The sequence below is a fragment of the Trichoderma ghanense genome (genome assembly GCF_004382785.1).
Source record: "Trichoderma ghanense strain CCMA-1212 chromosome Unknown scaffold_2, whole genome shotgun sequence".
Taxonomy (NCBI): domain Eukaryota; kingdom Fungi; phylum Ascomycota; class Sordariomycetes; order Hypocreales; family Hypocreaceae; genus Trichoderma; species Trichoderma ghanense.
This window is the reverse complement of record NW_027395665.1, coordinates 768453-782070: the sequence shown is the minus strand read 5'-3', so window position 1 is coordinate 782070 and position 13618 is coordinate 768453. Positions and strand designations below refer to the sequence as shown.

Below are 13618 nucleotides of genomic sequence, written 5' to 3'. Positions count from 1 at the left end.
ACCCTACTAGAGGCAGATGGCAGTGCCTTTATCAGTCAATGGGCACGGCCTGAGCGATTCGAAACAGGTCGTGGAGCCTGGGCCTTGAGCCTGAGGTGAGAACTGGGAAGGGTGAAGCAGAGAGAGCGGCGGGCTACGGGGGGCTGGGACCCGGGAGGGACACCTACCACTGGCTGCTCCCCGGTTTCGTGTCGGTACGCTCCTGTGACTGACTGACTCTCGCGGGAGGCATTCGTCCACCAAAGCTGCTGACCTCGTCACCCCAGGCCGCTGCTGTTTGCTCCTGTTGCCCAGTCAGACTCGGCCCGTCCGTGGCAAGGCTAGCAATGGGCTTCGGTTCCTTCAAGCCCCCTCCGCTGCTGCAGCTGGCAGAGACTTGGCCAGCCTTCCGATTGTGCGTGAAGGAGCGAGGGATTGTCGATTCTGTGTCACAGCGGCTTTGCAAGGTTCGAGCTGGGCCAGCTGCCGTGCATGAGCATCAACTGGGGGGGTTTTCGTGGTGCTGCTGCATCCGGCTGGATTTGGGCATCTGCCTGATCACATGATGCGGCCTTGCGGTACCCGCGTACCTCCATCCAGTGTCAGTGTGCCTGCTTTGATGGATTTGCAGTTCAGGCGAAGAAGAACCCGTCACATACATGCAGGCGAGTCGATATTCCACCAGATTTGGGGGTCGTTGCTTGAGTCGCCGGGTTTGCAGAAGCAGAAAAGGCCGGCACAGGATGGTGTTGAAGACGCCGCTTGTTCCAAGGCCGACGGATCCCTGGCCAGCTGGGGCTAAAGGCTTCCTGTTTGCTGCCCACAGCTCCGCTTCCTCACCCTCGTCGAAGCATCTCTTTGCAGCTACATATCAGTCCTGCAATTGCTGCGTCGGACAAGGACATGCGCTTCGGCAACGGCCATCTTCGGGAACACAGCATATCGGTGAGGCTGGGAGCTGTCTGGGTCCAATTTCCACATTGTGCTGATGGAGAGATGAGCCCATGACTCCGGCTGCTGTGGTGCGGATGGTGACGGTCTGTCAGTCTGGCCCAACCACCTACTTATACGGAACATCCAAAGGCTAGGACAGTAGCGAAACTTATGCTTACAAGGCAAGTCAAAGAGAAATGGAATCAGACGGAGGCGAGTGGCTCTGACTCAATACGCTGAACAGTCACCTGGCGGTGCGTCTCTCGTTTCTTCCATCACGGCAACTATACCTACAACAGAGAGGGCAGGCAGCCCTGGCCCAAACAGCAAAGAGAATCGACATGGCAAGGCATTTGTGGCTGCTCATCCATCCACCAGGCTCTCTCTCCTCCTGCCAATGCACCCGTGTCCCAAATCTTTCCCATTTGTTGATGCTCTGATACGTCGAATTTCCGTGTCATACACGGCCGCCGCCACTGGCGCTTCCCATGCAGATCAAGGTCGATGGATGTTTGCTTAAGCTGAGTCCAAGGGTATGATTGGGTGGAGCAAAGAAACTTTGGCCCCCAAATGCCTTGCATTTGTCTCTCTTTTTCTCTGTTCTCAACTGTCAACCCTTGCAAGCAGAGATATGTCCGGCTACTAAAAGACTGTGCTTGTCGTCCATGGGGGCCGGAGCGGGTCTTGACAGCTTCGACCTGCCGATTCAGGGGTATTTGGTGGCGTTGAGAATGACTCGGACAGCCTTTGCGGTGAATATGCGGCCATCTTCAGCCGCAGCGAGCGATGGCAACCAAGTTCAGAACTTCGAGAGAAGATCTATCTGGACGGGATTCAGTATGTTGCCTAGTTGGCCAAAGCAACTCCATGGAAAGTCATCGCGATAGCAGAGCCCAAAGCAGACCATGTTGCATAAATATGGGATCCCATGTAGGACGAAAAGTAGCCTGTCGGTGGCAATGAAGCTCGAAAACTCATCTGTTGGGATGTTATTGGGTAGCACGATGCCATTTAGACCTTGTATGACAAAGCACATTGCATGTGATGTGATGTGTCCCCTACCCACTTACACGTCTCCTGCAAGCAACGTGATGTGAGTGTCAGGGGGGCTGATGGCCTCTAACTTCCAAATTGTTGGACAACTTGCTGGAGTATAAAGCATTGAACAACCTCCATCGAAACCTACATTCAGTCATGCCTTTCCACATGTCAGATGCATAATGTCATGAACCACAAACACAGTCCATTGCGAACCACCAGTCGTGGTGTTAGCGAAGACGCTCCCACACGCACACCCGCACCACAGATACCGGTGGGGACAGCTCCTGGTTGCCAACGTACGTCTCAGAGTGATGTCAGGGCAGAGGCAAGTCTCTAGGCCGAATTGAAAGTACCAGACTCCTCACCGTGACCTGTCCAGATCAGTCTGTGGTACCTCGTAGCCCGGCCAAAGGGAACGGCATCAATATCCATGCCTCCCTTTCTCTGCAGCCCGAACAGCAGGCCGGCAGCACCACTGCGTCGAGCTAGATATTTCCCTAGCCGCCGACAGGGTTTGGGCAAACTCACATTATGCTAGTCGCATTGTGGCGTCCAGACTAAATGCTCACCGGTCGGCGAGGGTTGCCAACCGCCATTCCAAATGGAAGGCATACCCGCTCTGAGAAGAGCATGGTGTACCTGCACGAAGAGACCGTCTGATGCGGCCGGCACCACATACACGTAGCCTGGTGGACCGCAAAATAGCAACATGTAACCCTGTTGCTTCGTCCTGGGCCGTAAGAGATGTGAGCTGTAATAGTCTCTCTGGCGCAACACCCACGACCACTCCAAACCGTGGCCCCATCGTCTCCATGCCAGGACTATCCAAGCTTCCACCCACTCTCAGAGCGGACCACGAGAATGTCCAGTCCTTCTGCATATGCACCCAAGGGGGGGATAAAGCCCATCGCCCGCCACACCCCGTACCGCTTGTTGTCACCACGGGGCAATAACGGCCGGCTGATGCCGTGTAGCCTGTCGCGAGTCGCTCGGTAGCTGGAGGATGAAGCCAGACCCAGTCTTCGCAAGCGGTATCAGAAGCAACCGACCAAGCCAGGCAACGGCGGCGATAACGCGAAACAGACGAGCAACAGGTGTTCGAGTAGCCCTGGAAATGTCGTTTTCGTGATGTGCAGCTCTCTGAGACATGGCAGAAGCCACAGCATACCTTGTACTCGTGGAAACTTCAGGCATGGAGAAGCAGAGGTTAGGGTAGGTGTACCTACTGGTAGGTGAGAGAGTCGGAATGACGTTGCCTTGCATTGCTCGCATTGGCCTGAGCACCTCCACTTGCCCGAACAGTTGCAGCAGCGGGGGGGAAGGAGAGACGCAGAACGGTGGAAAGAGCGAGCACTTCCGCAGCACCTGCTCGTCAGAAGCTGCCGAGAGGCTGTTCGAGGTTTCCGTTTTGTCACATTCCAATTGAAGAAATTTTGATCATGGAGATGCTGATCGGCGCGAAATGGTGGAGGGTTCAGGCTGGCGGTGGCAGGTACGGGGCAATTCGTGGTGCCTTCCCTTCTTCCATCCTTCCAGACAAGAGGCAGATGCGTTGCGTTGGGCAGGCACAAAGAGCAGGAAAGTCCGACCCCTCAGCCCAAGCCAAGCGCGGAGAAATATGGAGCCAGGCACAAGAACTTCAGCTCCCAGTGCTAGAGCCAGATGGCCCGGCTAGCTCCTGGGGAAGGAGCGGGAAGGGAGCCACCGCCATTCCGAATCTCTACCGCCTTGTCCTAGACTAGTTCGCCAACTTAATTCAACATCCATGATCTTACCAGGTTCGCGGACTTTCACATGGCACAGCATGCTTCTTCGTCCACGCCGGCCAGTCGCGAGAGGCTCTATCTGCGGAGCATTACAGCCCTGATGGGCCATGACGTGAACCATGAACCCTGAATCGTGCGCCATCATCCAGCCACTGGCCGCGTGCGGTGCGGTGCAAATGTGCAGCCAAGGCGCCACAGATGCCCGCGAAGCGTGGGGAAACGCAACAATGTCTCGTGCGACGAGACAGCCACGCGAAAACACAAAGGACCGCTCACCCTCGCCTTGGCCCTCTCTTCCGATGCGACGTGCGGAGATTCGAGGATCGCGCCGGCGCTGGTCCTCGAACTGGACTTCGACCAAGCTGCTCGACCAACCATAGGTACGGCATGCCTCGGCTGCTGCTCGCCGGGGCTGTTCGAGAGATTTTCAAGCTCGTCCACACACCCCTGCTTGCTGAGCTGCGGCTACGTCCCGGACAGATCAGATCCCCTGTGGTTACGAGCGTGCCATCTGTGCCGTGGCTGGATGGTCCAAGCCGTGTGGGTGCAGTCGAAGACGTGCTACGCTCACCGGTCCCCACTTCCAAGCAGTTCTGTCATGACGAGCTTCCTGGTGTGGTAACACCAAGAGCTTAGCTCTTTGATCAGGTAGCTTCGAGTGCGTTTCGAGCCTGGCGTCACTCCAATGGTCAAGCACCCGCCACCCGCCAGACCGTTTGATATTGTGCCTCGTCTGATTTCGTCTCTACCACAGATGGCACCTTAGATGGGAAGCACTCACTATATGGCACAGGACGATTGGGCTATCCAGCGAGTTCTTCGATCCCTGATTGAGGCAAGCCTGCCTCCCAACAAGGCTGCGGAACAAAACGACCTGAACGTGGCCACTCTGAGCCAGACGGCCTGTGTCTCGATTTGGCCCTGCTGCGTCTTTTCAATATGCAGGTCGTAGCGCATGTGACCCACGGCCTATAAGCTGCAGTCGACAATGGTCTTTGTGGTACCATACTGGCCTTGATGATGAGACAACTTTCATTGGTCTGCTCGCAGTTGGCCGCCAATCTTGCTCTGCCGCAACACTTGCCTGTATTGCACACACTGACAGTCAGCTCCGTTGGGCGCTACGGCTCGCTCTCTTCCCGACTTGGAGACGATGCCACTGTTGGGCTGCGTGTCTTTTTTTTTTTTCCACGCCAAACTCGGACATGCCTGGATCTCTCTATTCTCGTTGGCCAGGTAGAGGTTGGTGGCTCCTGTGCTGTGCATCATATTGGAGCTCTTCTTCGTACACATCGCCAGGGCAGCAACTGCAGAATGACACATCGGAGCCATATCTATCTCGACAGTACGTGCCCGCTCTTTCGCAGCAGCTGTATGGGATGCCGGCCCGATCGGGGAAGCCCAGGCAACCTTTGGTTCAATGAGACCTTGAGGAATTAATTGGGCTTGCATCCCGACTAATTGAGCCCCCCCGTTTGTGTCCGCAACCCCTCAGTTGCCGTTAAATACATACACTTTAGCACCGGGATCCATGACTCTCGCTTTCTCACCGAGTTCGCTTCTCCTCCTCCTTGGAAGATTCACAGCTATCGTCCTTTAGCCTTGGGATCCAGCCACTTAGGCCATAAGCCAGCGCCTATGCACATCTCGGCAACACGCCCCCAGATTCTAGCCCCCGCTACCCATCATCCCTGCTTTACCACGGAGGAGATCCCTGGGTCTCGAGGATACAGCCGGCACCAACAGCGACGGCAGCACAGCAACAGCAACACCAGTGTCCCCGGAGCACATCCATCATCGGTCACCAGCGTGGCGGCAGCACGAGACCGTCGCTCCTCGTGGACGAGTGTAGCCACAGCGGGTGCGCTTCGCAGGTCGGCGCCGCACCTTGGACTGGGCTTGCTTCGCCGACGGCCCAACGCTAGCTGGCTCCCTACTTACATGCCACCTCTGTCTCTACCTCTCTTACTCTCCGGCCACTTGTTCCATACGAGAGCACGCCGGTGACGAACCCTCGTCTTGGGGATTTGCGCTTCTCCCGTGTTCCCGCTCCTCCTCGGCCGCCCAGCATTTCGCTCCACCTATTGTTTGACATAGCGAAAGCCAACCAACTCTGCCCCCGGGAATGGTCCTGGTGGCACCAGAGGAATTCCACCCCCTCCCCTGGCGTTGTTCAACTTTCCCGGTGTTTTGGTGCACAGCTTTGGTGTACCTCGTTGATACTGCCTTGTCTCTGGAGCTTAGTTGATACTTGACTCTCCACGTGCCAGTACCTTGGACTCTATTTCTGTTACTACGCCGCATCTGTCCAACAACCCCCTTTCTATCTCCTGGCATCATGGTAAGCAGCCTTCCTCACTCTACGACGGTAGCCTGCATAGATATATCTGTCGTTGCTTCCCGCCGTCTGATGTTTGAGTTTCTGTCACATTTGCCTTCGACCTTTCTGCTCGCTCTCTTCTCTTGCTGGCTCCCTTTCACCGAACCCCTTCCCCGTACGACATCAATTCAGCTTACCTGACGTACCACCTTCTTTCCTCCATCACCATCCAACGGCACAGTCAAGCTAACCTTCATACAGGCTCCACGTCGAAAGAGAGTGAGGGCGCTGGGCACCTTTGATGTGCTATCGGTGCCTCCGCTGCCTCTGGCTCCTGCCGTAAACACGGAATTTTCACAATTCCCCCCCGAGGCTTCACAGGTCTTTGTAGGACAGGTGACGGCGGTTCCCGGCTTTTCTTTCGGTTACTACTCCGAACATCCGTCTGCATACACGTCAGGCTACACATCAGGCCATCCATCGGCATACGGGCCTGGATATACACCTGGATACACACCGGGCAACGCACCGGGTTACCCACTTGATTACCCTCCTGTTTGCCCTTCTGGCTCGCATCCGTACTCTCAGAAGCGCAGGCGACTAGAAGGATTTTACCAGATGCCTTCTACAGACGAGTCATCGTCATCTGACACTGCATATCAGGAGAAACTGCCTGTAGCGAGTCAACATGACCACCAGCAGGTCCATGATGCAACGTCAATTATCCCGCGATGGGCACCTGCTATCTCTGAAGTTCCACCTTTGACTTCCCCCTTGGCTTGTGTGGCAGAGTCTATTTCCGCTTGCTGTAACTTCGGATGGCAGCATCCCACCGGTATGCAAGATTTCTGTCCGCTGCTCTGTGGCTCCTTGTAAGTGCTAATGGCTTGCACTGCAGGATACCAGCCTCTTCCTGTTCCGACAGCAGTGGTGTATGAACCACCTCAGCCGTTTACGATGGAAGTGGCGCCACCCGTACCAGCTCAAACGGTGCAGTCTATGCAGAACGTTGTGCCTGGCGCTGAAGCTACGCCACTTCAGGATGATCAAATCAACTTGAATCCCTTGCCCCTTGACGACTATCCTGTCCTCGGCCAACCCTCGCTGCAGCCTCTGATACAGCCAGCTCTGGAGCCATCTTTACTGCAAGAGCCGCCGCCCATGGAGAATACGGGCAACGACCCTTATCTGCTCGACCAGATAGGCCATGGGTATTCCGACCAGCTCGCTTCTTCGGAGTTGTATGACTTCACAACAGCCACAACAGCCCTGCCAATGCCATCTATTGATGGGAATCCGATAGATGCTCCTGGTATCCCGCTGCAGTATGGTCCAACCCCCCTTGTGCCACTGGTCCACCCTCCTTTGGTGACCATTGATATCACACCGTCGGAGCCGTATAATTGCTATGATGCTCCTGCGGTGCAGAATCCAGTCCAACAGGTGCCACACGAAGAGGGGGGGAATCCAGCGATTCAAAGGCAAGAGCCGGTTCCCGAAAACAACCAGCCGCCCGCTCAGCGAAACGGCAAGCGGGGTCCATTTCGAGACCAAAGTCTCCGAGAACAAACAGCCCAAACAAGAAAGATGGGCTCTTGCATACGCTGCAGAATGCAACGCATACGCGTGAGTGATGATTTTCCCTCCTGGACTTTGCGAGGTGGGGCGATGTTCCCCATTGCCGTATAGCAGAGTGTTGAAGGATAGGTACTAGCTAACACCATGGAACCCTTGCAGTGCGAGTTCAACTTGGATATTCTGGGTGGCAGCTGCTTGACATGTAAGAAGGTAGAGAACACAAAGGCCGCGCGACTGCCTTGTCTCCGGTACAAGATCACCGATATGACCCTCTACAAGCCGGGCCAAGTCCCAGGCTACGAATGGACACAACGATGGAACAAGAACTCCTCTGATCCCATTCAGCTCTGGGCTTCGCGCGAGGTGAAGGTCATTTACATATCTGTAGGCTTTTCGAACAGGTATATGCCACTGCAGGTGCGCAGATTTGTTCCACGGGACGGCGATAAGCTGGAGCGGACGTGGGATTATCAGGGGACCAAGAAGTCGGTCTCCATTCCGCCATATGCACTGATCGACCTGGAAGCGGGCAAATCGGCATACACACGGTACATACGAGACTCCATGACGGACATATTCCGAAACATGCTTGGCGACAGCGACAACCTCTTGTACAAGACGTATCTCCAAGCTTGGCACATGTGGAAGGACCCGGCAACTCCGCCCGAATCGTTTGATCTCCTCAACTGGACGCTTCGGCTGTGGATAGCCGTCCGGCTGTCAACCACGTCGGCGTTCATCGCCGGAAAGGAGAAGCTGGGCATGGCCACCGATATCCTGGACGAGACCAGTCCCAATCCCGGGAAGATCCCGCTGCCCCCCGTCTTGGGCGCGCAAATGGATATGATATTGATCCAGCACGTTCAGACTAAACTTCGGCATGAGCTTTTGGACAACCTTCAGAAAGTGATGCTCAAGAATAAGCCGTCAAGCTGGCTGGTGACGTACTTGGTAGCATTCATTCTGCTCCACAACGTCGCCCTCATCACGAAGCACGATGCAGGGTATGCTCGCAAGCACGGCATGAATGTGAGTTTGCCCCATTAGAGGAGTCGAAGGGAACAGACATCGGCAACAAGCAGCCATGCCAGAGGCGATGGTCTCCAAGCAGTTTGCCTCTTACCGCTTGCTAACTGGACCTACCCTGCAGCGTCGGTTCGCTCGAGAAGCCAAGGTTCAAGAATATCATCTGGGTGAGTCTTTATCCCCCTCTGTTTGGTGTCGTTTGCACGCACAATCTGACAAATTGCGCCTTTCCGACGGGCGTGGTGATACAGGAGCAAATATCATCCTGGCCCATTTTCACTACTGCAACAAGGGCGTGGCTCCCTTCTCGGATGAGTGCGAGGATCAAGATCTGCGAACATTAGCGCATCTTGATGAGGATAAGATCCAGTTTGTCCGGGCGACCAGGGCATACATCAAACGGCACAGTAAGTATCCGAATATTACCACCATGTCGTCGGCGAACCAGATTCCCGGACTCGCGCTAATCCATGACTGTGATTGCCAGAGCGAGATTGGGAGCAAATCCGCGCTAGGGGGGAGTACGAGAATGACTTCTTCTTCGTAAGCCAACTGTTTGACGAGAAATGGCACCCTAGGACTACTGTCTGGTAAAACTTTGCAGTTGGATCCTCCAACTCGTTTTCCTTTCCACCAATCAGCCTGGGTGAGAAGGACGATGAGGATGGCAATGATATTCATCGAAGCGGTGAGATTTTGGTACTGCCTGTGCGATAATCAGTTTGGCTTGTATGAAGGGGCAGGCTGCAGGCTGCAGGTACCCCAATGGTAGGATTGGCTCTGGCAGCATGCCAACCATGATATCTTATTCCACTGTCATACGGATTAGTACAAGTAGTGGCTTCTACCGGCCAGGGGCATATGTACACTGGATTCTCCCAGGGATAGGGTAGTACTGCTAGGCGGAGTACCCCGTACGCTAGAGGGAACTGCACAGCTGTTTCGCAGGCCGCGACGGTCATGGGGTGTCGGCTTGATCCTTGTTCACTGGGCGGAACGCAGTTGAACGAAATGCAGATGAAGATGCTCACATTCAACGACGGGCAAGAGAAACACGCTAGGATGCATCGAGCCTCTTGTCTCTTTTCGCACCGGTATCGCCGATGGACTATTGCGGGACTGGTGCAAGTTGGTGTGACTGGGAGCAAACGGCCCATGCGAGGCAATCACAAGGCTCGACTGATGCTTGGGGTTTGCATCGTCTGCAACCGATGATGATCGAAGGCCACTGCGAGCTTCCTATATAACTCGGGCACCTCTGTTTGCAGATTGCGAGCCATTACTAGCAAATACGCAAGGAAGAGCCACTGGTCATGGGTGCCGAGCGGCGACATGCCTCACACAACGCAGGCTCCCGTCCACGCTGGTGGGAGAAACTCCCACGACAGGATAGCAGCATCGACTCGGGACATTGACGCATAGCAGCGATAGACCGCTAGTTGCAAGCAGCGGCAGAAGGGAGAGAGGCTTGTTTTGGTTTGCCTTGGCTGTGGGTTTTGAGTCTGTTTCCCTCAACTGACGATGACCTGGACCTTAGCTGAGGAACCTGGCAAGAAAAAAGAAAAAAAAAAGAAGCCAGGGCCAAAAATGAGGGGGGGGGAGAAGATGAGCACTCCCTTGCAATAAAAAAGAAGTTGAGAGAAAAAGAAAGAAAAAAAAGCAATAGAGACCACGAAGCGGACGAAGCAGACGAGAGATTATCTCGTAGTCAGACCTCTGGAGCACGCTACACAAGCCGGTTGTCTCGCGGTCNGCCCCCCCCCCCCCCCCCTACAACCTGTCTCACAGCAGACTTGGCTTGACCATTGCTCTAGCCAAGGCTAGGAGGGACCAATGCAAGGACAAACGATTGCTAGAGGCTCCAACTTACCAGGCAGTGCCTGGACAGCCACCGGCCGCGATGCTGGACAAAGAGGAGCGGTGGTGATAGCCGGACGCCCGCGTTTGTACGACGCCGGGCACGGCACGGAAGCGGGAATCCAGTCCCGAGAAACCAGGTACCTGGTCCGGCGATTGCTCAGGTGCCGTGGAGGCGATTGTCGTTGCTTTTGGCGTCTTGCTACAAGGCTTCGTGCATCACTGGTAGCCGGTTTCAGCAGCCCGTCCTTCCTGATTGCTTTGTTGAGGCATCCGCGGGATGAGACATGCCGTACGGTGGGAGTCGAGACAAGAGCAGCGGTCTATCATGGATCATGACGCCCTTGTGTTTCCAAGTTATAAGAGGGCAGTAGCCGTCGTTCTTGCCTCGTCTTCTGTTCCCCGCCGTATCAGTGAACACACACACCAACTGTCTTGACAAAAAGTTTCCCAAGCCTCTACCCATATATACTCTTCCTCAGCAATTCTTCGTCTTTCTACCCTTTGTCCCAGACTTGTCTCTTCTCCATACCGTCCACGCTCTCTTCTGACCGTTAGAGTCTTTCCATTCTTTGCCCCCATCCGCCTCTCCAACTCCATCACTAACAGGCAGCAACCTACCCGTCTTCGTTCGTTCGCAATGGCGTATCCCGCGGCCGGCCCTGTCGTCAACTCGACGCCTGTTGCTCCTCACCATGAGCTCAAGCTGCCTTATGCTCCTGCGGAGATGTCGAGTCTGCCCAATGGCTTCCCTGCTGTCTTGTCCTCGCCCTTGGCTTGGACCGGGCAGCAATTCGCCCGCCAATCGGACTACATCCACCACCTGGACGCAGACGAGATTTGCGAGATTGACGCCGCTCTTAAGCACTTCAAGGGTGAGAGCTGACTGCTATTGCCACCACTGCTTCTCCATCACTCCTCTGGACACTGCGTACTAACTGAGCGGCAGCCCTGGAATTAGACGGAGATCTCGCGACCCCTGACAACTTCCCGCTTCCCACTGTTGGCCCTAATGTGCTGAACCGTATGCGCAACGATGTATACCAAGGCAAGGGATTCGCTGTGCTTCGAGGACTTGACTCTAAGAAGTACTCTGTGGAGGACATGACGACTATCTATCTTGGAGTCCAAGCACACATTGCCAATCGCTTCGGCCGTCAGGACAAGAAGGGCAACATGCTGGGTAAGAGAGGGAGTGGCTGAGCCCAAATCATGCGGTAGACTGACAACTTGCTAGTTCACATTATCGCCGACGACTCTTCTAAGCAAAGGGCTGAGCACCACCGTCATTCGACTTCTCCGATTGTAAGTTAGCCGCACCATGTGTCCCATTCTCTGCAGACGACTGACGCAAGTGTGAACGACTAGACTTTCCACAACGAGGAGGCTGGCGACATCATCAGCTGGCTCACGAGAAACACGGCCAAGACTGGAGGCAAATGCATCATCGCCTCAACCTATACCGTCTACAATGTGCTCGCCGCCACCCGCCCGGACCTGATCCGCACGCTGGCTCGTTCTGACTGGCCTTTTGCTCTGTGAGTTTGACTTGAGACTTTGATGATGCCATTGGCCAAGACAAGAGCTAAGCTAACGGTGTCTCACTTTAGGCCCAAGTTCCAATGCCGCCCTGTCTTCTTTCACCACGATGGCTATCTGATCACCAACTTTGGCAGAGCCGCCCTCATGGGGAGCGCCAGCCATGCCCGACCCTCCCACTTGCCGACGCTCACTGCCGCTCAAGTGGAGGCCTTGGACGCAATCCAGGACATTGCCGAGGCGACCAGGTTTGAGTTCACCACCCAGCCAGGCGACATTCATTTCATCAACAACCTGGCAATCCTCCACCGACGCGAAGGCTTTGTCAATGGCTCTGAGCCCAGCGAACGCAGGCACCTTGTTCGCATGCGGCTCCGCGATGACGAGATGGGATGGAGCATCCCTCTCGATCTGGAGGACGAGTGGAACAAGGCCTTTGGTCAGGCTGGGACCCGTGTGTGGCACCTGGAGCCCATGCCTTCCGGCTACTTTCCTCTGCGATCCCAGCCCAACTAGGGTGGGAAGCCATGAAAATGACTGGTCGAAGCGCCTTGAGTTTGTTTCCCAGAGTTACACTTTGATGGTGGGAACCGGGGGTTGACGCGAGAGCCATTAATGGACGGGGAGAGGCTCCCTCCCCCTTTGACGCATAGATTTCTCAGTTCGCCAGACGCAACTGCATTGAAGCCGGCGTTCTTTGGCAACCTGAAAAAAAGAAAAAAAGAAAAGCGACACAAGTAAAAAAAAAATGACAGACTGGGGTTTGTTTTCCTTGCTTTGCTTGATCAAAATTATATAGATAGACGGATGGGGATCGGTCTCCGCCACACATGCGCTCACGCCGGCACGAAAGGTAGAACGGCATAGAAGAGAACTAGTAGATTGGTCCAAAATGACAACTTGTTCATACTTAGTATCCAATTCGCCTTGTTGTTTCTTGTTTTGCGACCATTTGTGGTGGCTACAACCAAGGGGGCTGGTGATTGTTTGCAGAGGAGAGGAGTGACAGGCACGAAGACAAACAGCAAACACGCCATAACGAATCGACCAGGACCATCTTTTGCTCCATCCTGCATGATGCCAGATGCAACTCCCTGCGCTGTAGATGATGAAGAAGACGATCTTCCGAGCCTGACCAGGATGGCATGTATGTATCTACCCAGCAGCAATTTGCGGCCCTCGATTGGCGACGGACCTCGAGCTGAAGGGGGCGAGAGAAGCATGCCATTTGATGTGGACGTCGAGAGTGGAGCCTTTCAAGTGCCATTTTTTTTTTCTTTGCTTTTTTAGTCTGAACCAGACCGTTGGGATGCCGAGACACAATTTACAGAGACTTTTGTTTGATGATTGGGTCACGAGACTGGGATACTATTGGATTCAGCCGCTTTTTGCAAGGATTGTTTGTGTTCGCTTGAACCCCTGTTCTTGTCTGATGTTACCAGAAGAGGTGGAGAGGTTGAGGTATGTACGTATGTGCGAGTGAATGGTGGTACGAGTGTGGTGGCCATTATGTCTCATGTCGATTTTCTGCACTTGATTCAGAACAATATGGGCTATGGCCTTGGCTATCTGATGGGAC

The 13618-nt window shown here is 54.7% G+C and overlaps 5 protein-coding genes across 5 annotated transcripts; 3 read left to right on the top strand and 2 right to left on the bottom strand.

Annotated features, from left to right (window-relative positions):
• Positions 1-35: 35 nt before the first annotated feature.
• CCMA1212_002648 (uncharacterized protein) lies at positions 36-960 on the bottom strand (the record flags this gene model as incomplete). The annotated part of the gene is made up of 4 exons (XM_073700026.1): positions 36-102; positions 168-437; positions 570-835; positions 883-960. 4 exons carry the CDS (start codon positions 958-960, stop codon positions 36-38), a joined length of 681 nt encoding a protein of 226 aa, XP_073561557.1.
• A 2878-nt stretch (positions 961-3838) lies between these two features.
• Positions 3839-4099, top strand: CCMA1212_002647 (uncharacterized protein; the record flags this gene model as incomplete). The annotated part of the gene is made up of 1 exon (XM_073700025.1): positions 3839-4099. The coding sequence occupies one exon, from the start codon at positions 3839-3841 to the stop codon at positions 4097-4099; it is 261 nt and encodes an 86-aa protein (XP_073560944.1).
• A 652-nt stretch (positions 4100-4751) lies between these two features.
• Positions 4752-5800, bottom strand: CCMA1212_002646 (uncharacterized protein; the record flags this gene model as incomplete). The annotated part of the gene is made up of 4 exons (XM_073700024.1): positions 5689-5800; positions 5420-5644; positions 5304-5355; positions 4752-5026 (listed from the first exon to the last, which is right to left on the bottom strand). Exons 1-4 carry the CDS (start codon positions 5788-5790, stop codon positions 4752-4754), a joined length of 654 nt encoding a protein of 217 aa, XP_073560943.1. The 5' UTR covers positions 5791-5800.
• A 948-nt stretch (positions 5801-6748) lies between these two features.
• CCMA1212_002645 (uncharacterized protein) lies at positions 6749-9237 on the top strand (the record flags this gene model as incomplete). Its single annotated transcript, XM_073700023.1, has 6 exons — positions 6749-6755; positions 6938-7665; positions 7777-8646; positions 8768-8810; positions 8895-9050; positions 9131-9237. 6 exons carry the CDS (start codon positions 6749-6751, stop codon positions 9235-9237), a joined length of 1911 nt encoding a protein of 636 aa, XP_073560942.1.
• A 1903-nt stretch (positions 9238-11140) lies between these two features.
• CCMA1212_002644 (uncharacterized protein) lies at positions 11141-12555 on the top strand (the record flags this gene model as incomplete). Its single annotated transcript, XM_073700022.1, has 5 exons — positions 11141-11375; positions 11450-11683; positions 11738-11805; positions 11869-12038; positions 12111-12555. 5 exons carry the CDS (start codon positions 11141-11143, stop codon positions 12553-12555), a joined length of 1152 nt encoding a protein of 383 aa, XP_073560941.1.
• Positions 12556-13618: the final 1063 nt, after the last annotated feature.